The 23,262-nt window shown below is 59.7% G+C and overlaps 1 protein-coding gene across 2 annotated transcripts in view; it reads right to left on the bottom strand.

Moving 5' to 3' along the window:
• Positions 1-69: 69 nt before the first annotated feature.
• The window catches only part of Tafa5 (TAFA chemokine like family member 5), a 71,830-nt gene continuing 48,637 nt past the window's right edge, over positions 70-23,262 (bottom strand). For both annotated transcript variants that reach the window (XM_048802982.1, XM_048802983.1), the window contains one exon: positions 70-533. In XM_048802982.1, coding sequence (XP_048658939.1) covers positions 223-533 — 311 coding nt within the window. In that variant the 3' untranslated portion in view covers positions 70-222. The remainder of the gene's footprint in view (positions 534-23,262) is intronic.

Below are 23,262 nucleotides of genomic sequence, written 5' to 3' on the forward strand. Positions count from 1 at the left end.
ACCGCACCCCTCCCCCCGCCCCGCCATCCAGCCCGGGACTCTGACAGTGAGGGCGCGTCCACGTTAAAATAGATTTGCTCTTTGGTCTATTGAGTATACTGAAAGTATAAGAAAATAAAACAATTCAGACAGTCTGGGGCCCACGGAGAGGCGGCGTCTGCACCTGAGAGTCCTGGGACCGACCGTGCGTCCGGGCTCATCTGGTGGGGCCGCAGCTCCTCCTCAGCCCCATCCTCGTCCTCCAGCTCCAAGGAGAGTGGCCGGCAAGGGAGGGCATGGCCGGGCTCCACAGCCCTGTATTGCTTGTGCCCAGCGCCTCCACCTGTGTGTCCACGTCCGGCCCTCCTGGGTTCGGTCGGTGAGGCTCAGAATGCTGAGGACAGAGGCTGTCCTTGATGGGCCACGGGAAACAGTGGCTGGATGCAGGGAACAGGTGTAGTCCACCGAGGGCTGAGGGCCGGGGTCGAGGTGTGGACTCTCCAGGGAGCCAAGACCACTCCTGGAGCCCCTCAGGGCTGCGTTCGTCAGGAGACCTGAGGAGCAAAAAGAAGAGACCGTCAGCCCTGCGGCAGCCCAGGGCAAGCAAGGCACATCCTGCCCCGCAGTCCACTGTCCCCAGCGCGGGCAGAACTCTGAGCTCAGGTGTGGGGGCACCAGCTCCTTCTGGCTGGAGGCAGGGTCGGCTCCAGCACTCAGGCTCCTGGGCAGTCCCCGGCCCTCCGTGGCGTGAAGCCACAAGGCCACACCTGTGCCTCCATCCTCAGCCTTCTCCCTGGGCCTCCCCCTGTCTCCTATAAGGACAGTTGTCATTGGATTTGTCACCTCAACTGGAGAGACCCAACTTCATCCCATCTGCAAAGACCCTGTTTCCACAGGAGGTTTGTCCACAGGTTCTGGGTGGAGGGCCACTTTGGAGGACACCGTTCAAACCACTGAGGTCCCCTGTGCCCTTTTCTTCCCTCACACCCTGAGTGGCGTGTGCCATCCCCCCAGTGCCCAAGTCGGCTGCCTGGCCTCAGCTCTCTGTCCCTACCCTCTGCTTCCTGCCGTCCAGGCCGTGCACTCGTGTCCCCACAGGGCGGGCAGCCTGTGCTGCCCTGTTGCAGGCCCCTGGGTCAGGCTGTCTAGGGCCCACCCTCCATGGCTGTCCCAGTCATCATCAGTCACCTCCCACAGAGGGTCAGGCCTTCCTAACTACATTTATCTATGTACCAAGCCACATAGTCGCTTGTCCACAGAAGCCTTGGGTGAGTAAGAAGCAGGAGCCACCAGCGTCCACACCCAGAGACGGCCTGCATTTGTTCCTCCCACGCATTCGCCAGGTGAGTGGCCTGCCAGGTGGGGTAGACACAGCACGCGCCTCAATGCTTTGGCAGCACTTCCTGCGGGGGCTCGAGGCGGGTGACAAACATGTCCATGGGGAGGGACTTGGGTGGCCCGTCACAGTTCCTCTCCTGCACGCTGGTGGGCGGCCCCAATGCCAGGGCTTCCGGTGCTTCCTGCTCTCCCGGTGCCACCGCAGGCTGCCCACGGGGACTTACAACCTTCTCAGATTTGAGAGGCCAAGTGGCTTTGGCACGGCTCCTCTTCACCTTCTGAGTTTGAGAAGTGGCAAAGTAGGACTTCCTGGTGCTGCTCAAGAGTCACGTCCAGGTGCCGTCTCACAGCGATGGCTTCCTCGAGGCTTGGCTGTAGGTCCCTCCACAGTCTTGTGTCCAGAGCAGGTGTCCTCAATCTCAATCCCACCGCTGGACCTGGTGCTGTGTGGGTGTCTCAACAGCCTCGCTGGGGAAGCTGGGTCCCCCAGGTGGGCCACAGGATCTCCTTGTCTGGGACACGATAAAGAAGCCACCTGACTGTCCCCCCCGCTCAGCCATGAGAGACGCTCTCTCCTCATCCAAATCCTGCAGACACCACGGCAGGACGAGTCTGCCACACCAAGGAGCATGCTGCTCTGAATCCAGATGAAGGTCCAGATGATCAGTAAGAGAGATGTCAGGAGGGACAGCTGGAGACCCCAGGCCCCATGGCGCCAGCATGGGACAGGACGGCCATTCACAGGAGGGAACTTGAGGACCAATCTGCAGCCGCCTGCCCCACTCAGGGACCTGGCTTCCTCCCTGGGGCCACTCCCCAAAGGGAAGAGCTCACAAGGTGCCCTGGCCCTGCCTCCTCCCCTGGCTGGTCCAGGAGTGCTGGACCAGGGAGGGGACAGCACCTATGCCTCAGGTCACTTGTGCAACCCTCACCTCACGGTCTTGCCGTCCCAGGAAACGTCAAGTGCCCTGTCCTGGGTCCCTCTGCTCTTATGTCTGGGCAGCTGAGGGCACGGGGACAGGGCAGCCCAGTCCATGACACAGTGACAGGCCCCACCCCTATGAACTCACATGCCCACTCTGGGTCTGTGTGTCCAGGGGCTCACAGCTTCTCAGGCTCCGTGACCTGAGCCCCAGGAGAGCCCAGACACAAGTGGTGGGCACCTTCCTTCCTGTGCCCCACGCGAGTCTCCTGCTGGTGTGGTTCAGCCCCGTCTCTGCCCAGGGGCCCACTCTGTCTGTGAGTGAAGGGGTCCCCCAGGATCGCACGGCAGGCGAGGTGGGGAGAGGCGGAGTCTCCAGTCCACACCTGAGCCATCTGGCAGGTCGCTGGGCTGGGAGCGGGGACCACGTCAGTTTCAGGGCTGAGCTTGGGAATTGGAGCCTGGCTCGGACACCTGCAGGGCCCTTCCTGATGGTCAGGACTTGGGGATGCCCCAACCTCCCCAGAGGGTGCTGGGTCCAGGCCCCAGGGCTCCTAGGAGGGGTCACTGCAGACGGGCCCCAAGAAGGGCCTGGTGGGCTTGGTACTCACGGCCAGAAGCTGTCCTCAGCCCCTCTGAGGTTCAGTTTCCTCACCCTAACGGGGAACAGGAAGGCCACCCTCTTCAACAAACAGGCCCTTTTTAAAGACAAAACACACAAGGAACAGCCCTGTCTGACTTCAGGAGCTCAGCGTACGAAAGAGAATGTTGTCTGAATACAAACACCTGTGGTGCTCAGCGCAAGACGAAGGAAAGGGAGGGACGGAGGGACGGAGGGACGAGGGACGAGGGACGAGTGAGGGCTCCTGTTGGCTCTCCCACCCAGCCTGCCAGGCGGCCCTAACAGCACCCCAGCCCAGGCCTACACGGGGGCGTGGGCCCTTCAGGTCTGGGGTCAGACTGCCCAGCGCCAAGGTGTGTCTGGCTGGCTCTTCCTGGGGCCTCTCCCGGGCTGTGGATGCCGTCTTGTCCTCACATGGCCACCGTCTGCTGGTCTGTGTCCTGGTCTCTCCTATAGGGACCCCAGTCCTGCTGGGTCAAGACTGCCCTAGTGACCTCACTGAATCTTCACCACCTTCCTTCAACTCACATTTCCCAAGCAGTCCCTTTGGGGGCTGGGGTTTCATCTGCAGAGTTTGGGGACACACTTGTGTCCCTGAGAGCTGCTGTCTGGGGGAGGACCTGCAGGCTAAGTGACGGGGTTCTCCATCGCTCTCACTCGCTGCAGGAGCTGTGGAAGCTACTCATCTTCCCTGGGTGCCCAGGGTGCTGGGGACCCCTGTGGAGACTGCAAACTGCCGCCCAGACGGCAGGGCCTGCCGGAGGGCCACTCCAGGTTCTCAGGGTGGGGACCGAGACGGGGAGGATGGGGCTTGGATGCCCACCAGCTGGGGAGTGTCACAGAGTCACACCTCCTGGAGCCTGGGCGTCCCCCCACGATGGGGAGGGCGGTGGGGAGGCCGGGAGGGCCCGAGAGGCCAGAGGGCCTCACAGACACTGTGTCTTGGGTTCCTTTCCCCGGCGTCCTGTTGGATGTGGTGACCCGTGGACACCAGCTCTGGCTCAGGTGGGGACGAGTGTCCGCTTCCCATGCCACCCTGCTGCGCTGCCCACCAGCATCCTCGGAGACAGTGGTCCACTCTGCAGCTCCCAAGCACACCTCAGCCCCGTGGAGCGGGCTTCTGGGCGAGCTGCTGGCCCCGCGAGCCCAGGACGCAGCCGTACCCATGTGCTGCTCTGTGGGTCTGTCCCCAGGATGGCCAAAGCCGTGCTGTGCCAGCCTCCTGCGGCTGCTCTGAAGGTCTTCAGCCCCGTGGCCTTGAACCAGGCACACCCACAGCTGGGCTATGGGCAGAGGCTGAAATGGTCTCACGGAGCACACGCCAGGGGCAGGCAGGGCTGGCTCCTCCATGGTGGGCAGCATCCGGTCCAGGGCTCTGTCCTTGGCTGGCAGATGGCCGTCTCCTATGCCTTTATACCCCTGGCCTTATCTGTCCTTCTGTGTCTGCATTTCTCCTGTGGGACAAAGGGCCTGCCCTAGGCCAGCAGGACTGTGCATTAACTGGACACCTTCAAGGACCCTATGTCCACATACGGCCCCATTCTGAGGTCCTGGGGCCTGGCTCCACCTTATATGAGTCTGGGCAGGGGAAACAAGCTCCCCACAGGTGGCCTGAGCCACGTTGTCCAGTCACTGTGTCTGACTGAGGCTCCTGAGAGGTGGCTGAGGACGGCTGCTTATCTGCTTCTGGGCAGACTGCCCCCCCGCCCCTCGCCCTGCAGGGTCACTTCAGGGCAGCTCCTCACTGTGCTGACCACAGATCTCTGGGGACCAAAGCTGGCCCCTGCCCAGCCAGGGCAGAAGGTCTTCCAACCTCTGGGGACGTGAGAGAGGTCCAGTGCTGGGCTGTCCAGGGTGCCTGAGCCCCTCGGGTGGAAGCCGGGTCTTTCCTGCAGAGACCAGCAGAGGACCGACGTGGCCAGGGCCTGGCCGCACCGCAGCATCACAGCCTCCTGGTGGGTAAGGTCTACAGGTCCTGGAGGGGGAGGGGGTCCAGAGGCATCTCCACCTGGGGCGCGTAGGTGCCCACGTGAGCAAAGTCCCTCACAGGGGTCCACTGACCACCACTGGCCGCCCACCTGGCTCTCCACACTCCAAGGCCCTAGAGGACTGCAGTCCCACAGGCTCTTCCCGGTCCAGCCCCGTCTACCCTCCAAGGTGCTGCTGTCCAGCTCTAGCTAGGCTGGGCTCAGATGAGGTCTGAACCACCCACTGCCCTCGATCCTCCTCACAAAGGCCTTCGTTTGAATCTCCCAGTCGGCTTGCACCACAGTGCTCCTGTGATCAGGGACGAGTCAGCTGACTGAGCCTGGCAGGACCCAGATGCTAAACCACATGGAGGCCCAACACCCAGATCTCAGGCTGCCTGGACAGCTCGCAACCTCAAGAGACCCACGACCCTGTGGGGACACATGCAGTGTCCAGGCAGAAGCGAAGCTGGCCACAGATCCTATGTGGCCTTGTGATGGGTGGGCCGGGTACTGCGTGCAATAGACTGAGCAAGGGTAGAGGAGAGTTTGGGACAGCAGTGCCAGGGCCACCACAGCAGTGGTCATCACAACTCTGCAGTGTAGGAAGCAGGGTGGGCATGCACCATCGGTGTGCTTCCCAGGCCACCCTGCGAGGCCAGGCTGGGCCACCCTCCTGTGCATCCAGTCTCAGTGGGTCACGCTGGGCCAGCCGACCTGAGTCTGCCCAGGCTGAGCTACTGGCCCTTCACTGAGCCAGCTCTGAAGCCACATGGCTGCCTCGTCCCGCCACGTGAAGGGGGAGGCAGGGGCTGCAGGGAGCCGACCCACGGGAGCAGGATGGGGCGCTGGGCCACCCCAGCCAGGGGCAGCTCCGTCCCCACCCTGCAGCCTGGGAGCCTCTGCCCAGTACGCAGCAGGAGTGGCCAATACTGCCTGCATCTGGGAGGGGCAGGCGATGGCCCTGGGCACCTGAGGGACCTGGGTCTGGAGGCTCTGTGCGTCCCCAAAGCCACAGGGCCAAAGGGTGAGGCCAGGTCAGGACCCAGCTCTGTCTGCCCCAGGCCAGGCTCTGTGGCCACCCCGGCACCTGCCACTGTCGCAGCCACACCTCCTGCTCGGGCTGTGCTGGGGGCTGGAGGTGGGCCTCCTCTCTGGGGTTTTCAGCCCCACCCTCCCAAGCTCGGGGAGGGGGCCAGCTGACCGGCTTCTCGCTGTGCTGAGAACAGGCCGCACAGCCAGAGGCGCTCACCTACGCGGGTGGACCTGGACAGCAGGTGAGTTTTCAGGAGCCGTAAGTCAGGGCTAACGGGACGCCCTGCAGAGCAGACCCTGCGTGGCCCCAGGATGGAGGACAGGTGCAGAGGCGGCTGCAGCGCCAGGGCTCCAGCTGACCAGCGCTGGCCAAAGGTGAGGCTGCAACCACAGATCAGAGTCACGGAGCCCTGTGCCAGAGAACAAGGAAGCGTGTGTCCAACCCGTCAGGACAGGGGGTGGGAGGAGGCAGGTGGTGACAGGAGGAGGAGACCCCGGTGAGCCCGAGGATGGACAGAGGGAGCACACCGTGCCCCACCCCCAGATCTGTCCTGTGGGGTGCTGGTAAGTGGTGAACCTGAGCAGCCAGCCGAGGAGCAGACACCATGTCTGGACCCAGCCCAGCAGACTTCTAACCTGTCTCAGCCCTTACACGGCCTCCTATTCAGCCCATCCTGGAGGACGGAGGGCTCGGACACCCATGTTCCCAGGCAGGGGGCAGTACTGTCCCCTAACCTGTCTGGATGTCAATGAATGTGGACAGGCAGTGATTGTGCAGCCCTCCTGTGCCATGAGGCAACGAGCTGAGAAATAAAGTGGGGTCAGCCAGGGTCCTGTGGCGGGAGTCGCACACTCTCCCACTTAGCTTCATAGAAAGAACCAGACTGGAGACTCATTATTTTAAGTCAATAGGCTGCAAGAATGTGTGTGTGTGTGTGTTGGCTAAATAGTCTAGATTTCATTTCTAAAAACAGCCCAGACTCTTCTTGGACTTGAACTTGGGAAATGAGGCTCCTGTCTTCATGCCTTATTTCCCCTGGCTTACAGCTGTCTTCTTAGGATTTGCCTGGAGCAGGACTTCCTGGAACCCTGTAGAGGCAGGGCCCAGCATGGGAGCAGTTCTCCGGAGTGGACACCGCGGCTGCTCTTTGCTATTTACATTGGACTGAGATGACCAATAACTGTGCTTCTTCCTTTTTGGGGAATCAAACAAAAAAACCAGGTCCATGTTTTGGGTCACCGCGCTAGAACCCAGCCTGATCCTGACGAGGGGCGGCTTGCCTTGTAAGTGCTGGCCAAGGAGGAGAGGTGGTGGAGAAAGTAGGCCATCAGGGACAGCCACGCTGGGCATCGGGCTCCGAGCAGTGAGGCCAGGAGGCCATGGGGGGGCTCTCTGATGGTGCCAGAGAAGACCCACAGTGGCCATTGATGGCTGACCGGGATGGCTGTTGATCCTCCTGACCGGGGCATTTTAGCTACCCCAGGTCTGAGCCCTCAGCCAGCCCTGACCGTTGCCAGATGGCAGAAGCTCCAGCACGGCTGGCCACGGTGGGCAGCAGGATGGAGGCAGTGTGTGCTCCAGGGTCCTGGTGTGAGCTCGAGTGGACACGTGGCGTAGGAGCATTGGTGTGGCAACGGGGGTGGATGGGCACACAGATCTTCCGGCGGCCGCCCTGGTGGGCTTAGACAGCTGGGCCTGGTGTGGTCCATGGCTGCTCATGTGTGGCCTCCTGCATGCCTCCTCTCTCACTGCCCCTCCACATGGCCTTGGGCCCTGCCTCAGCCACCCCGCGCCACCCCTGGGCCCTGGCTGTGGCTGGGGGGACCCCCCAGAGGCACTCTGTGTCACCACAGCTCTCCTGGCCTGAGGCCCTGCAGCCTCCAGCCAGGAAGAGGCCACGTCGCCCCTGAGCCTTCCCTCTACCACCCGGCCTGCCTGACCTCATCCCCTCCACCCCTCTCAGTGTGGCCTGGTGCTGCTGGTGGGCGAGGGGTCCCCAAGAGGCATGTGGACTTGCCATACAGCAAGAGAAAACGGATGCACCTGACACCTACCTGGGAAAGCTGGCTTTTGTATGTTCAAACTGAAATCAGAATTTTAAGATGATTCAGGGGTGAGAGCAGGTCCACCTCCGGTGTTGGCTGCCTTTCTCAGTCCAGAAACTGACCACCTGTGCAGATGGGCTCAGAGGAACCCACGGTGCAGCGCACCTCCCCACGGGGCCTTCTGGCCCCGGAGGAGGACCAGAACCCACAGCAGAAGGTCCTGGGGCCGAGGTGGGCAGAGGTGAGGGCAGCCAGGCAGCCTGTGGAGCACAGGTGTGGGAGTGACCTCCTCTGTGCTGTGTCCCGCACTGCAGGGAGGGGAAGAGGAGAGCACCCTGTGTGTGTGCCTGGGTGCCGAGGGTCTGGCCTTGACCTTGGCACACTGCAGTCTATAGGACTGGGCACCCGAGGTCTGTGCCCCTGCTCTGAGTCCAGCCTAGACTTTCGGGACTTTCTCGGGTCCCTTCACTCTCATCAGGCCTCCTCCCCAGGCCGCCACCGTGTGGTCCTCAGTGCATCCACCGGGGAGCACCGGATCCTCCCCTCCTCCTCAGCTGCTGGACAGGAGGCCACACAGGCACATCCTGCAGACAGGGTGGGCAGCCCTGAGCCTGGCGGCCACCAGATCCCTCCAGCACTCACCTGCCACTCAGAAGATGGCCTCCTGATGCCCCCTCACTGGCTCCTGGCTCAGAGTAGAGGCTGCGAGTGCCCTTGATCCCAGGGAGGCTGGACCCTCAGCTTCCCCGAGGCAGGCTGGGGCTAGCTGGCCTGCCCACTTCACCCTGCACACTGTGCTCCGCTCTCCCCACCTCTGACCTTGGGGCTGCAGCCCCTGTGCTGGCCACAGAGAGTGGGCGGGTGGGTGGAGCTGCCCTCTGGCCCGGGGAGGTGGCACCAGCTCAGCCCAGCAGTCTGCCTGCAGCTCTCCAGAGCGGCCGACCCCCAACCTCCGAGCAGCTCCACCAGCATGCGGAGGGGCTGGGGGTGGGCGGCTGTTCAAAGGAGCCTTGGCAGGGAAGGACACAGCTCTGTGGCCCGGATCATTCCCATTCTGTCCCCAGTCCTGCTGCGGCTTTGAAGTCCCTGTCACTTTTGCCAGCACTAATCCAGCACAGCGTGTGGCCCTCCCTGCTGGCCCCAACGATGAGACCCGGCGGGCATCACAGAGGACAACCGCAGCGGCTGAGCCAGCAGCAGCCCACAGAGGGTGCATCCAAGTTCTCAGGCGGCTGTGGTCAGGGGACTTGAAATGACAGAGCGGACATCAGAGGCCCTCCCACTGAGGCACCTCGGTGCCTGCTGTTGCCAGGGCTGCCCAACAGTGGGGGGCGTCCTGTTTCTGAAGCTCAATGTCCTCCCACCTGAGGGCAAGTCCATGGCCACTCCATGTCCACCTTCTACTAGCTTCCTGGGCCCTTCTCATGTCCTACGTCCTGTGTCCACTCTCAGGACACATGGTCACTGGCAGGTGGTCACCTCTGTGTTGGTCCCGCCAGGCTAGCCCCTTGCCGCTGCTGTCCATCAGAGGCAGTCCCCGAGTCCGGGCGGAGGTTCGGGCAAGGCCTTTGGAAGAGGGGGTGTCTGCACACCTGCTCACAGAGTCACTGGGCTACAGATCACCCCCACTCCACTCCGCCACTTGCAGTGTCCACCAGGGCTCTTGGTGCACTTGGAGTCAGGCAACTTCACCGCGGTCAGCGTAGCACATCGGCATCTCCCCAGCTGTGGACCCGCCCCCCTCCCTGCCCCGATCACCCCCGTCTGCTGTCCCTGCAGGCCGCTCATCCCTGGCTTTCCACATAGATGGCATCTCAGGACGTGGGCAGTGCACCCACAGCCTTCTCTGGGCACAGCCTCCTGGAAGTCCATCTGTGTGGGGGTGTGGGTCAGCGCCGTGCTCCTTTCATGACTGAAAGATGGACTGGGACAGACAGTGTTGGAACTGTTGGTCTCTGCTTGAGGACTCCCGGGTGTGTCCACTCTGGCTGCTGGGGACAATGCCACTGCAATGGACAAGTGCAGGTTCTGGTGCAGGCTGCTTCTGCCCCTCAGGTGATGCCAGGTTCCATGGCCACTCCATGTCCACCTTCTGAGCAATGGCCACACTGTCCTCCACAGCAGCTTGTCAAAGTGTTTCTGGTTCTCTTGATGGACACTGCCTGATGGCCTTCCAGAAGGACCGATAGCTTAAGGGTCACTGACCTCTTCTAGAAGCCTTCAAAGGGAAGTAGGTGAAATGACAAGGGCCCAAAGGAACCCTGTGGGCCCCGTCTGTGGCCCTGGCTGCCCTCGGGTGGCCGCCTCACCCTCCTTGGGCACCCCGTTTGCAGTTTTAGGGCCTGTCTGCTCATGCACCTCCTGCCCAACCAGCAGGTGAGAGAAGTGCTCGCAGACGTGGCCCCGACTACTGTCCAGTGTGGGACAGTTCCACTTGCCCTTCTCTGACAGCAGGACGGTGGATAGCAGGAGGTACTCAGCAGAGAGCGGGCTTCAGATTTTGGCTTTTCCCTGTGCAGGGAACCTGGTGCCTTGTGCACGCTAGGCAAGCGCTCTGCCACCGCACTGCACCCAGCCCAGGGCAGGCGGGACACTCTTTCCAGATGGGGACAGGGGATAGCAACAGCTCCCAGAGCCTGGGGACCACAGGGGAACAGCAGCACCCACGGCAGGCTGCGCTGCTGAGCGGGACGCGTGGCCGGACAGTGCTTTCAGGACACGCCCAGCTACGCTGTTCCCATGGGGACGGTGCCCGGTTCACAGTGTCAACTTCTCAGGCTGGACCTGGGCTTGCAGCCTCCACCCCTGAACTTGACTGAAGAGTCCCCAACGCCTTCTCCTCACGTCGGTCTCTATGAGTTAATCCCTGGGGAATTTAGTTCAGAAACGGTGCAAGGCAAGAAAGCAACCTGGATTCCCCCCAATTACAAAGCCACTGTCCCTGGCCCTTGCTGCAGCTCAGAAGGCACCCCGAGTCAGCACCTTCGAACACCCCTCTCAGCTGGGCCACTTGGTGTGTGGCACAGGTCAGAAAACAATAAGAACTGACACGTTTCAGCTTTTAATTGTGTCCAGGGGACTCTGCTAACACTGTCTTGCCTTATCTCATGAGAAGGACAAGGGACACAACCAGAGGTCAGGCCCATCAGGCCCCAAACCCGAGCCCAGCAGCAACCAGGTGCCTCCCTGGCCTCCTGCTTCCCCTGTCTAGCACATGGCATGGGCACTGCTGATGGAACATTGCTGAGTGTGGACACTGGAGAGACCTCTGTTCCAGAGCCCTCTCAGGCCCGGACTGAAGCAGGCCCCGAGGTAAACAGTGAAATCACTTGACAAGTTCCAAAATTTTGCTGGAAATTGGGTGGAAATTTTAGTTAATCTAAAAATTAATGTTTGAAAGAATGGACAACAGCGGCCTGTACCAGCGACCTCATCAGCGTCCCCTGACACCTGCAGCCACTGGTTCCTCCAGGGAAGGGCTTGTGCTCGCCGAGGTGGACAGCTAGTCTACGTTTTCTGCTGTGAGGAGCAGAGTTCTCCCTTCTCTCTCTCATTCAACGTGTTTAATTAAGCCAGTGCCATTCCTGGCCCTATTTGCTTGGAGGTAAGGGACTTCTCCAAGTGTATGCGGGCGAGTCCCCTCCTAAGGCCCTCTGCAGAGCTCCAGGTACCNGCGGGCTTAAAAAGTGATGTGAATACAGCAATTCTTTTGACTTCCAAGAGTTCATAAAAATTAGAAAGGAAAAATAAAAGTTAATGTTGTGGAAAGAAATGGACACCAGTTGTCTGGCTGCTGCCTTCAGCTGCAGGCACATGGGCTGACATCGTGTGGCAGCCACGGTGGGCCTCAGAGGGGCCTCCAGCCCCAAGTCCCACTTTCTGGGCCGCCCCTCCTGCCTGGCCACTGCTCAGCTGTGCCACTGCAGGGTGAGGGCATGAGCCCTGAGGTCACCTCCCCAGGCTGTGTTTATAACAACAGGGGGTTCTGCATTTGTCCCACGGGCTGCTGCCGGCCAAGTCCCGGGACCGCAGAGGGTGTTCGTACCCACACATGCCTTAAAGTCGAATGCAGAGACGGCCTTCTGGTGCCCTCTTGGTCCAGCTGAACAAACTCTAGGTTTTTAAGGTCTCTCAGCTGACCCTGTGGGCTCCACAGCACCTGTGCACCTCACCTGTGAGGAATGCACCTGCTTTCTCAGGCAGGTAATTGCATTCCTGAAATGTCCTGAAAGCGTCCAGCAGCAATGGGGACTGTGGCTCCCCGGCCGGGGCTGGCTGGGCCTGCATCACAAGGAGGGCTTTGGTTTCACTGGACACTGGGCGCCAGGGAGGGCCCGCCGCCCCTCCCCACCACGTCAGGTGAGTCATTTCTTGCTGGGCGGGCACTGGGAGCCTGCTGCCCTCCTCGGCAGCACTTTCCTTGAGCTCCTGAAAGGGTTGGCATTCTGTCTGTGCTGAGGGCTAGACACGGGGTGTCTCCAAGCCCGAGTGTGAGACGAGCAGGAGTTTAGGCGGAGCGTGGTCGTGAGGCCGTTACCCAATCAGTGCTTCCATCCCCTGACGTGGATTAACTGGGTGGTAACTGCAGGCAGGTGGCTGTCACTGGAGGAGGGGGGTCACTTGGGCGTGGCTTTGGGGGTGCAGACTTTGTCCCTGGAGAGCAGAGCTCTCCCTAGGCTTCCTGGTGTGGTGTCCTGGGCGGTTTCCCTCCACCGCACTCTGCCATGATGCTCTGCCTCACCTCAGGTCCAGAGCGATGAAGGTGGCCCTCAACAGACAGAGACCTCTGAAACGGGGAGCCCCCAGTAAACTCTTCCCCCTGAAAATCATGGTTGTCAGGTCTTTGGGTCACAGCAGCAAAAAAGCTGGCTGAAGCCACCTGATTTGAAATATTAAGATGGATTTTCATTTCTTATCTAAATTCTCCTGTAGAACTCAGGGTGCTGACTCCGTGCAGGTGTGGGGGTGCACGCCCCATTCAACACCTGCCACCAGGAGTCCCCAGCGGTGTCCTGGGGCATCCAGCAGTCAGACCCCGGAGTCTTCGAGGAAAGCAGTGACCTTGCAGGTGGCTTTCCACCTGTGGGGACGCCGGGCATCAGGGCTTCCCCAGCTGCTGGAGGGAACTGGACCTTCTCCACATTTCTGGGTATATGCTAAATATTTTAAAGGATGTGCTTATCAAACCATTTCACTCTGGAAATTTTACTGGAGAATATTAACATTTTTCTACTCCTTCAGTTATTTTTAGCAACTTTCTCTTTAGAAAAATCATGTTATTTAATGGAAATGTCCAGATTTAGTGATGAACACACTGGGAAGGCTCACACTTTTGAATAGCTGAAGACCCTATCTGTGCTGCGAATTTCCCTTCGTCCTTTAGGGTTTATTTTCTGTCCTTAAAAAGTTACATCAAACAGAGTTTAAAAGAAGCACATTTTAAAGGCTTGGCAACGATGCCATGATCAGTTGTAAGAATGTCTCTTCCAGGGTTATTACTGTTTCTTTCCATCCTTAGTAGCTACCCTCTCCTCTTATGGGGGTTGAGGTCGCCTAAGTTAGGTTCTTTAGTTCCATTACCTCTGATCTGAAAATAAAGGCTGTAAGTGCTCTGTGGGCCTCACACACCGGAGACCATGTGTGTGGCCGAGCCTTTCGAGGCACACACAGCAACACCACAAGTCACCTCTGTGCATGTGGCCCAGGCCCTGCCCTCGGAGCAGTGAGACAGCCCTGCAGGTGCCAGCCTGCCCCGGCAAGCCCCTGTGGCTCAGCCATCCTGGAAGCAGCATGTAGAAACTGAGGCACGGGTGTGGGGTTTCCAGGGACAGGGGCCTGGACACAGCTGCCTGCCCGGCCACACGGGATACCCAGTGGCTGCATGTCCTGCTGCACCCTGTGGGCAGCAGACAATGGTATCACCCCGGTCCCCCGCCCAACTTAGGTGCAGGTGCAGATGTAGTACTGTGACTGAGGAGGCCGGGACCCTGCCGAGGGAGGCTGAATTCATGACACGGCGTGTGGGCGTTTTTGTAGAGATTTCAGAAATGACGGTAAACTGCAAACAGTCCCGTGTGCACGCCCCGGTTTCCATATGCAACCGCAAATTCAACCTAGGAAGCGTTTGTTCTTAAGACCTGCACCTGACTGCTTTTATTGCTGTTATTCATGGTAGGTACTTGATCTTCCCTCTGATTTGAGAGTTCTTTAACTTCCAAACGAAAACCACGTTTCGGATTGCTTCACTTGTGATTGGTTAGGGTAACACCTGCTGTGCTGCGCAGGGCAGGGGGTGCGGAGTGGGACTCGGCGGCTGCTCTCATTTCCGTTTGGGCTGCAACGTATCATCAGTGTGTCAGCAGGCAGCAATCGGTATGTGACATCACTGTGTTCTGTATCCATGTATCGGTGAGCTACTGCTATCAACGTGTGACAGTGTCTGCTCTGTGTCAATGTCAGCAACTAAAGAAATGTGATTATCATCATGCTCCACATAAATAATTTCGGTAAGTCGCTGTATCAATATGTGACATTCTGTGTCAATTCAAAGCACTTTACTTCTTGATTTCCTTCTGACTGCCTATTTTGGTATGTTTACTAGGATTTCTTTTAACCTTACTGTTTGTAGGCGTGCCCATCGAAGGCAGCACATTCTTGGCAACTTTGAACCCCTGAGTCGATGACCCTTGCCTTTTGATACAGGCGGCCAACCCCCTCACACTTAGTGTCATCTCACTGCTGCTGGAAGTCTGTCCTGGGCACCACGGGCCGGGCTGCTGCAGACTGGGCTCTTGAGTTCCGCAGTCTTTGCAAACACAGTTCCATTCCTTTTCCCTCTGTCGTGCCTGAGCAAGAATTCAGGATCGCTTCCCTCAGCGGTGGCTTTTATCCTGATAATAAGCCTGTTTCTCTAAGGACGCAATCTGTCATGGTTCCCCGTGACCCACAACGAGACACGAGGGGCCTTCTCATCCTGCTGCCATCCCTCTCCACCGCCTCCATTAATTCATCCGAGGTCGCCGCCGGGCGGTTGGTGCAGGACAACCACCCTCCTCTGCAGTCCGCCGAGTGCCCTGCTTCAGGGGTGGTGGAGTCCATATTCGCCCTGTGGCCAGAGTCGCAGGATCCTCGTAGCCCTCCACTTAGCTGGTGTCAGTGGTGACCACTGATCTTCTTACGGGTGACCTTTCCAATCCGCAGCGCCTGACTTTGATGTCTCTCTTCACGGACTTGAGCGTGTCTCTTAGGTACTTTTTCAGGAAAAGTATGCAGATGGCACACTCTCTAAATCCTTGCTAATCCTTCCAATTTATTCCTTTTGTCCAAACAACTAGAAATAGGCCTGGGTTCGCAACTCAAACTGCTTTCCATCACATCCCTGAAGGAGATCCTCCCTCTCTCCTCCTGGCCCGGTCTCTGAGCTCAGTTGGCTTGTCCTTTGCCGGCTCTCCACAGCCTGCTCCTGGGTCCGCACTACTTTACTCCAGGAACCCTGGAGAGTTATTACCCAGATTCCCTTCAAATTCCAAGATGTTCAAATATGCTACGTCTATGTACAAATATACCCCAAGGATTCACATATGCATAATTACAAGGCACTAATTAAAATAACAATAATAATGATAGAAGAGAGACTGGGAGAGCAGAGCAAGTGGACTGGGGGAGGGAGGAGGGAGGACAAGGAGAGATGCCGGGGAAGGAGACTGATCAAATGATATTGTGTGCACGTAAGAATACGGCATAATGAATCCCACTGTTAGTGTGATTATAAGGCACCAAGAAAGATAAATGAAGAAATTTTAAAAATCTGAAACAAAAGAACTTGATAAGATTCACAGATGCCGAGTGAGATGTGAGACGCGGGCGCCTTCGCTTTGTCCCTGAGCTCTCCTTCCGTTGGGGGAACTCGGGGAGGTCTTCGGCGGCACCTCTTTCAGCTGTCATCTCTCTGTCCCTGCCATCGCGGCTCCCTGGGTGCCCAGGAGCCTCAGGGTGGACAGCTGCCCCGTCCCTGGGCCTACAGCCTGGGTTCTGATCCTTCCCAGTTTCCCAGGCTTGGCCCCACATCACTGTTTGGTCTCCTGCAGTGACACTTCTGTTACCTGAGGCTCCCCGTCCTCGTCCGGGTTCTCTTGTTTCCGGTGCCCTTGTCCTCGCCTGGCGTCTCTCCAGCACCCCAGGTGCCTCCCGCCAGCCGTTCCCCAGGTTCTCGGTCCTGGCTCCTGCCTCGTCACCGCCATCTCGGCCTCACGGCGGCGTCTCCCAAGGCCGTCCTCCCGTTTCGCGAGGGGCTGCTTCCAGGGCTGCCTCTGTCCTCTGTCCTCCGCACAGTGCCTCCGCCCGTGGCCGCGCTCCCATTCCTCAGGCTCCCGCCAGCTTCAGCCGCGATGCCTTCTAAGCAGGCAGAGGTCGCAGTCGGCCTGGGATCCACCAAGCCTGGCTGGGCGGCCTCCAGCGGGTGTAGGGGTCCCGCCCTCCCCAGGCTGGCCAGGGGCTGCCAGGGGCTGGGGACACGCCGAGGCCCTGTCTTCCCATGATGCCCAACAGGCTTCTACCAGAGGAGGCGGCCCCGGCGATGGGCTCTTCCCCACTGGGAGGTCACGTTCCTAAGCTCGGGAGTTTTGTGCTCTTTGGGGATCAGAGAACCGAAGGGAAGAGCACAGGCCCTGGTGCCTGCCTGCGTCCTGCCCTCCTCCTGGTCCTTGGGCCCAGGCACGGGCAGTGAGTCCTCACGGCCGGGTTCAGAGGCCATGCCTGGGTGCTGCTCCTGTGGGTCATACACGCTGCACCTCCCTCCTGAGGTCCTGACGCTGTTGGCGGTTCTTGTGTCCGGGATGCCTTCGAAGTGGGGAGCTTGGCAGAGGCGGAGGAGAGCAACTGAGCATGCCGCCCTCCTAACGCAGAAGCCCACAGCTGGCCACTCCTCCAGAGGCTCAGCCCAGGAGCCTGCCCCCTCTCTCCAGACCCGAGAGAAGCCTGTCCACTCTGCACAGTGGCATGGCCATGAAGAGATCGCCACGATGCCACTCATCTGGCCCTCATCTCCGAAACCTCACCCATCAGCTGTCCGTGTGTCCTGCGGGAACCCAGAGCTACCTGGGGCCAGGCCTAGATGCGCAGGGCAGACCCAATCAGAACAGAACACGTCGGACGGCAGTAACATAACCAGGGCTCCCTGCTGCACGGCGGCCATGGCGGGAAGGGCAGGAGCTGCCCGGCAGAGGCAGGTGGCCGTGCTCCATGCTGATGTGCCCTCGGGAAGCCACCCCTCCAGAGCATTCTGGGAGGAGCCCAGGAGGAAGGCAGACCCTCCCCACAGAGACCTCCTCGAATCCCAGGCCTTGCTTCTCCATCACTTTCCCTCCCCCGGTCCTGAGAGCCAGCTAGGCCAGACTGGGGCACCGTCCCCTCCTCCAGACAGAGAAACTGAAGGAGGTGAGCACTTCCCCAGGGTCACCTACCCAGGAATGCAGAAGGACGGCCACTCCTCCAGGCTGGGGCACGATCAGATCTGACCAGGAAGTGCTATCGGGACCATGGTACAGCCCTAGAACGTGCCCCACCCCAGAAGGTCCAGCAGGGGCCACCTCCGAGGACGCACTGAGCTTGAGACCCAGGCTCCCTGCAGGGGTGGGTTCCCCAGGAGGAGAAGGAAAGGGGAGCACGGGCAGGCCACCCTCCCGGCCTGCATCACCTGCGTCTGGGGCTTAATGGGGAGCTGACATTTAAAGTAACTTGGATGGAGACAGAATTTCTTCTATTTCATTTTTAAAGACTGATCTTTACCAAATGTCTCTGCCAAATGCTGTATTTCATTCCACTGCGGAACACGGAAGCTGCCGGGAAGGGTGGTCAGGGGCCCTCCTCCTGCAGGCTGTGTCTTGGCCTGCAGATCTGCTGGGGGCACATCTGGACACACCCGCTGCAGACGCCATGACAGAGGGGAACCTGGGCATTAGGGACAGGCTGGTGGGCAGAGGCGGCCTTGGCTAACTTTCCCTCTTACATACCTGAGCTTAGTCTTCCCAGTACAGCTGGGAAGGGTTTAGTTTACTTTATGAAAGAATAAATCCCTAAGCAGTTTCATCTGCGAGGTTAGAAGGACGCATCAAATACAGGAGGTAAACACGCTCAAGAGCCCTGCCCACATCCCCATCAGGGGGCGCTGCCCACCGTCCCGGGTAAGGACAGCCGCACGGGTAGACTGGCCCCTGGTTCTGGGCCTGGCTTCCAGGGGCAGTGGCCCAGAGGCCCTTGCCGGAGGGTCTCCACCTGGGCGTCTGACTCCACTGTGTGCAGGGAGGCCTGAGTGTACCAGAGGGCAACCCCAGGGGCTGGGGGAGGACTCAGAGCAGATTTCTGGAACATTCTGAGACTGCCTTCCACAGCCTTCCTCTGGGGTTTTCAGAAACAGTCCTGGAGCAGAGGGACCTGTGGTGGCCTCACATCACACCCCTGGGGTGGCCGGCGAGGCCGATCCCCACCCCGTCACTACGTCAGCACCGTAAGTCCTCAGAACCCCCAGGGAAGGAGGGCACCAGAAACCTGCCCTGCTGCTCTGGTGGCCCCGTCACCAGGTTCCCCAACACCAGGCTCCCCGCTAGCAGGCCCTCGGTCTCCTGGCAGCACCTGTGGGACGCCAGAGGGTGGGGAGGGGAGGGCGCAGGCTGAAGTGGGGTGGCTGTGGACAGGCTGACCTTCGACCCAGCTGCCCATGGTGCAGGGGCCAGAGCTCCAACTTCCCAGGCGCCATTCTGACAGCAAGCCTCCTTCAAACTTTCTCAACGCAACCTGCGGGTGGGCGTCCAGTTGCTGGGCAGGCTGCTGGTCCCCTGTGTTGGCCCCCTCATGGTAGGCTTGCCCCAAGCCATGGACTGTGACAGCCTCTGTTCCCACCCCCCACTGGGCCAGCTTCCTTGAATTTCAACCATTTGCCACTTACACATTTAAGACAATTCACAGAACAACTGCTTTAAGGAAAATTGAGACTAATGCGGCACAATTACTGTAAATAGCGACCAGCATATAATGTCTCCTATTACCAAAAGTGTCCACAGAAGTGATGTGAGCGTGGTCAAACCCATCTTTTGTTTCTGGGCTCATTTCTGCTGAGAAAATGAAGAATGTCACTGCTTACAATACCAGATGACGGCGCCCGCCATAGACGTTTTTGTTTACACACGAAATCTATTAAAATGTCCAGCTATTATTGTGATGATGAATAGTGGTGATTTAAAACCACACAGAATGGATTGCAGACAGGGATCAGAGTAATGGCTTGGTGTTTTTCATTGTGCTGAGCAAAGATGAGTTAGGGTGCAGGTACTGGGTCCCTCAGGCTGAGCACCTACCGCCCGCCTTGCCTCTCACGCCACTTCTTAATCCTCAGTCTGCTTTGTCCTCCCAAGGACGTCACATTCAGAGAGAATCCAGATCGATCGAGGTGCTGGGCTATCCGGGCGCGCTGCCATCCCGGCTCCCGGCGAGTGGTGCGAGGGGCGCGCTCCTGGCCTCCTGCTCTGGATGTCCTGCGCGGTTCTCCTCCCTCCTGGCCCGCGGCCAGCACTCCTGCTGCTCAGCCTCCCTCCTCCGGTCACCTGCTCCTCCTGCTGTCTGCGGTCTCCGCTCTGCCAGGACCCCTGCAGCACCATCGGATCTCACGTGAGACTGGACGGCAGCCTCTTCGCTGTGGTCCAGGTGGCCAGAGGCAAAGTTGCCCGCTGCTCCCCGTGGGAGGGCTCCGAGTGGACAGGAAGCATCCATCTCATCTCAAGCAGCAGCTTCCTGCAGCCCCCACAGGTCTGGCATCAGGTCCAGGGGACCAGGGGAGCGCAACAGGCCCAGGAACGAAGGTGCCGAGGGTGCACTCAGAGAGGCTGGTGGCCGCGGAAGGGGAAAATCCGCAGCTGGAATCCCACCTAACCACTGAGGCAGTTCCTCACCCCCTCCTCACGCAGAGATGCAGAACTAGGTCACACGGTGCCCTCCTCGGGGCCCACTGCCTGCGGCGGTGTTCGTCACGTGGCACACACTGCCCTGGAGCTGATGGCATGGTGCTGCTCTTTCCAGCCTGCTCCTTCTGGGTTCTGAGGGAGGACTGCTAGAGCCCCAGCTATGGCATCTGCACGCCCCCACCTTCCTGTGGACCTGCCCACGTGGACAGGGAAGGCCCCGTGCTGCCCGAGCACAGATGCCTGAGGCCCACTTTCCAAGGCAGCTGCTGGCTTCGCTGGCCTGCTTCACTGAGGTCCCCAGGCAGAGGTCACGGTGAGGTCCCCAGGCAGGGGTCACGGTGCCTGGGTAGCTGACCAGTGTCCTCTGTCACTGTCTCTCTGTTGCAGCTGCCCTCCCATGAGGCTATGTGCTGTTGGGACCCAGAGGCCAGCCCCGAGGAGCTCGGGTCATGAGCCGAGGCTGGCCCTACAGCGGGGCCAGGTGCCCCAGGGCTGAGGCCCAGGCTCCATGGACTTCTGTGCAGGTAGCAAACCCACCCGCTGCTGGCTGTACTCAGGGTCATGGCTAGCTCTGGACTTTGGTCAGCGAACCCCGCTCCACCTCCGTCAAGCCAGAATCGGCTTTCTCTTACTGGTTTTCAGAGCAAGAAGCACGACAGCGGCCGAGCGTCGAGGTCTGTGATGAAGGTTTCTAATGTCTGGACGCTCACTGGACAGCGAGGCACATGCCCGTGACACCTCCAGAGCAGCCCCCGGCCTGTCTGCAGGGGCCACAGCTGGCTCTGGGCTCCTCAAATGGATAGGGAAGCCACATTTCCTCCATGAGGGAACACAGCCACTGCTCCTAGTCCTCAGGGGTAGGATGGCCCAGGCCCGGCCAAGAGAGTGGAGGAGGGAGGCGGAGATCACCCAGATGGCCGAGTGGGCAATGCCACTCAGGACATGGAGGAAGTGGCACTTGGCACCATGTCTGGGGATGCCAGGGCAAGGGAGCCCAGGCCTCCAGAGCAGGAGACGGCCACAGAGTTCCCAGTAACAGACAGGGAGGGCCATGTGGAGGCCGAGAGTAGGGAGACTCAGAAGTCCAGCCGCCATCCCCAAGGCTAGGGGACTCCTGGGGTCCCCACGGGCCTGGGAATGCCAGGCAGTGAGGAGAGGAGGGGAAGCAGACCCCGGCTGTGCCTGGGGAGCAGACGAGCCCCAGGCTCCTGGAGAGCGTGGGATGGGCCGACAGCCGGCTGTGCCACAGTGGCTTGCCCCTTGCACTCACTCAAGGTCAGCTACCCAGTGGCCATGGATTTCCCCACCAAGACACCTCTCCCCTCCCCTCCAGGATTACCACCTCCTAACTCGGGGCTCCACACAGGTGCTGGCTGCTCAGCCACTGGGCCCACGGCCTCTTCTCTGAGCTCAGCCCCTCTGACCGAGGCCACTGGTGCACAGCTCTCTGTCTGCTGCACGGGGACTATGAAGTGATCATGGGCACACCAGGGAGCAGTTGGGCAAGGATGTCACAGTTCCACCCTGACAGCCACCTCTCCTCACACCTGCCTGTGCCAACCAATGTCACCAATGCCCTGTAGCACCCTGCGGACCTTCCAGGTCTCCCCACTCCTGCTCTGACCAAGACCCCCGCATGTACAGCAGCAGACCCTCCACAGCTGGAGCTGGACACCCCAAGACTTGGCTCTCAGTGGGCTCAAAGCCAGCATCCTCCACATGCCCCCTAGGCCTACCTCCTGGACCTGCCTGGCTGGGTCTCACTCATCCAGGCTACACCCTGGCCCCTGACCTCCTAGAGCTAGCCGCCTTGGCCCTGGGTTTGAGGACATGATTTCCTGCCTCCCCTTCAATTCAGGGCAGCCCTCACCTCCCACCCCCAGGAGATGTGCTGATGACCCCTGGAGGCTGCCCAAGGGCAGGGGCTGGGTCGACCCTGCAAGGTACCGGACTTTTCCACAAGCAACTGTGGTGCTCGGCAGACTGGGTGTGCAGCGGGAGAGGGTCAGGCTCAAGAGGGACCAGGTCACTGATGTGTTCAAAGTCCCCACAGACGGCTTTGGGAAACCAAGTGGCCAGCCACTCCTTCCCTTCCCGGCATTTGGAATTCAAAGAGAAGGAGAAGCCTGCATCAGGGGCCTCTCCATGGCGCCACCCCCAGGGGATGGCTTCCAGGTTCCAGTCCTCAGCCCCTTTGTCCTCATCCCTGCCCCCATCTTCCTGAGCACTTCATCTCTAGCTCCCAGAGACAGGGGCACACCCAGCCTCTCACAGGGCTTCCCAGAGTCAAGCACACTCCCCTTCACCCCGAAGGGCTCTACCGGCAGCTACGGAGTTCCAAGTCAGAGTCGCACCTGGGCGCTGAGACACCAGGTCACTAAAGCACTTAGGCCAGGAGCACCTGGCTTGGATCACCTGGGCCTGGAGCACCTGGCCTGCAAAACTTAGGCATTGGAGCACCTGGGATCTGGAGAACCTGTGATCTGGAGCACCTAGGTCCTGGAGCACTAGGCTCTGGAGCACCTGGTCCTGGAACACTGGGCTGTGGAGCACCAGGCTCTGGAGCACTGGGCCTGGAGCACTGGGCCTGGAGCACTGGGCCTGGAACACTGGGCTCTGGAGCACCGGGCTCTGGAGCACCTGGTCCTGGAACACTGGGCTCTGGAGCACTGGGCCTGGAGCACTAGGCTGTGGAGCACCAGGCTGTGGAGCACCAGGTCCTGAGCACTGGGCTCTGGAGCACCTGGCTGCTGATTCCTGGCTGGAGAGACCCTGCTGAGCAGCAGTGGAGTCCGAGGCCTGGATCCTGGTGCATGACCTAGTTTTTCCCTCTGGGTTTTTTGGATTATTATTCTTTTTTATCCCCAGTGGCCTGAGATGTCATGCTGTAAAGCCTTCGGAGGGGCTTTCTTCCTCCACCTGGGCTTGTGAGTACCCTCCCACAGGAAGGCCACGTCCTTCAGTTCCGGAAATGTTTTTAGAAAATAGTTCTTTGATAATTTCTCCTTCATTTTTCTCTATTTTTGGATCTTCTATTCTCTAGACCTCCTGAATCGATCTTGTAATCACCTATTTTTCCTCTTTCTTATTCCCATTTCTTTTTTTGAAAAAAGTTCTCCCTGGCTTTCTGACAGACCTCTCCAACTTGACCTTCCTCACACCCCGCTGGGCTTTAGAAAGCCCTGCGTCTCCCCAGCACATTCACACAGGTGTGACACGGACTCGCACACACACCTGCACGTGTGTGTGCACAAGGCTCCAGAGTGCCTCTCGCTGCTCCTCCCAGGGGCCCCCTGTGGGGGTCCACTGCCCTGCAGCAGAGGGTCCAGAGGCAGTGGCCTCATGCAGGGCCTTTGTTTCTGTCTGTTCGTCCAGGACGTGGGCTGGGGGTAAGGATGG

Source organism: Marmota marmota, unplaced genomic scaffold (genome assembly GCF_001458135.2).
Source record: "Marmota marmota marmota unplaced genomic scaffold, marMar, whole genome shotgun sequence".
Classification (NCBI taxonomy): domain Eukaryota; kingdom Metazoa; phylum Chordata; class Mammalia; order Rodentia; family Sciuridae; genus Marmota; species Marmota marmota.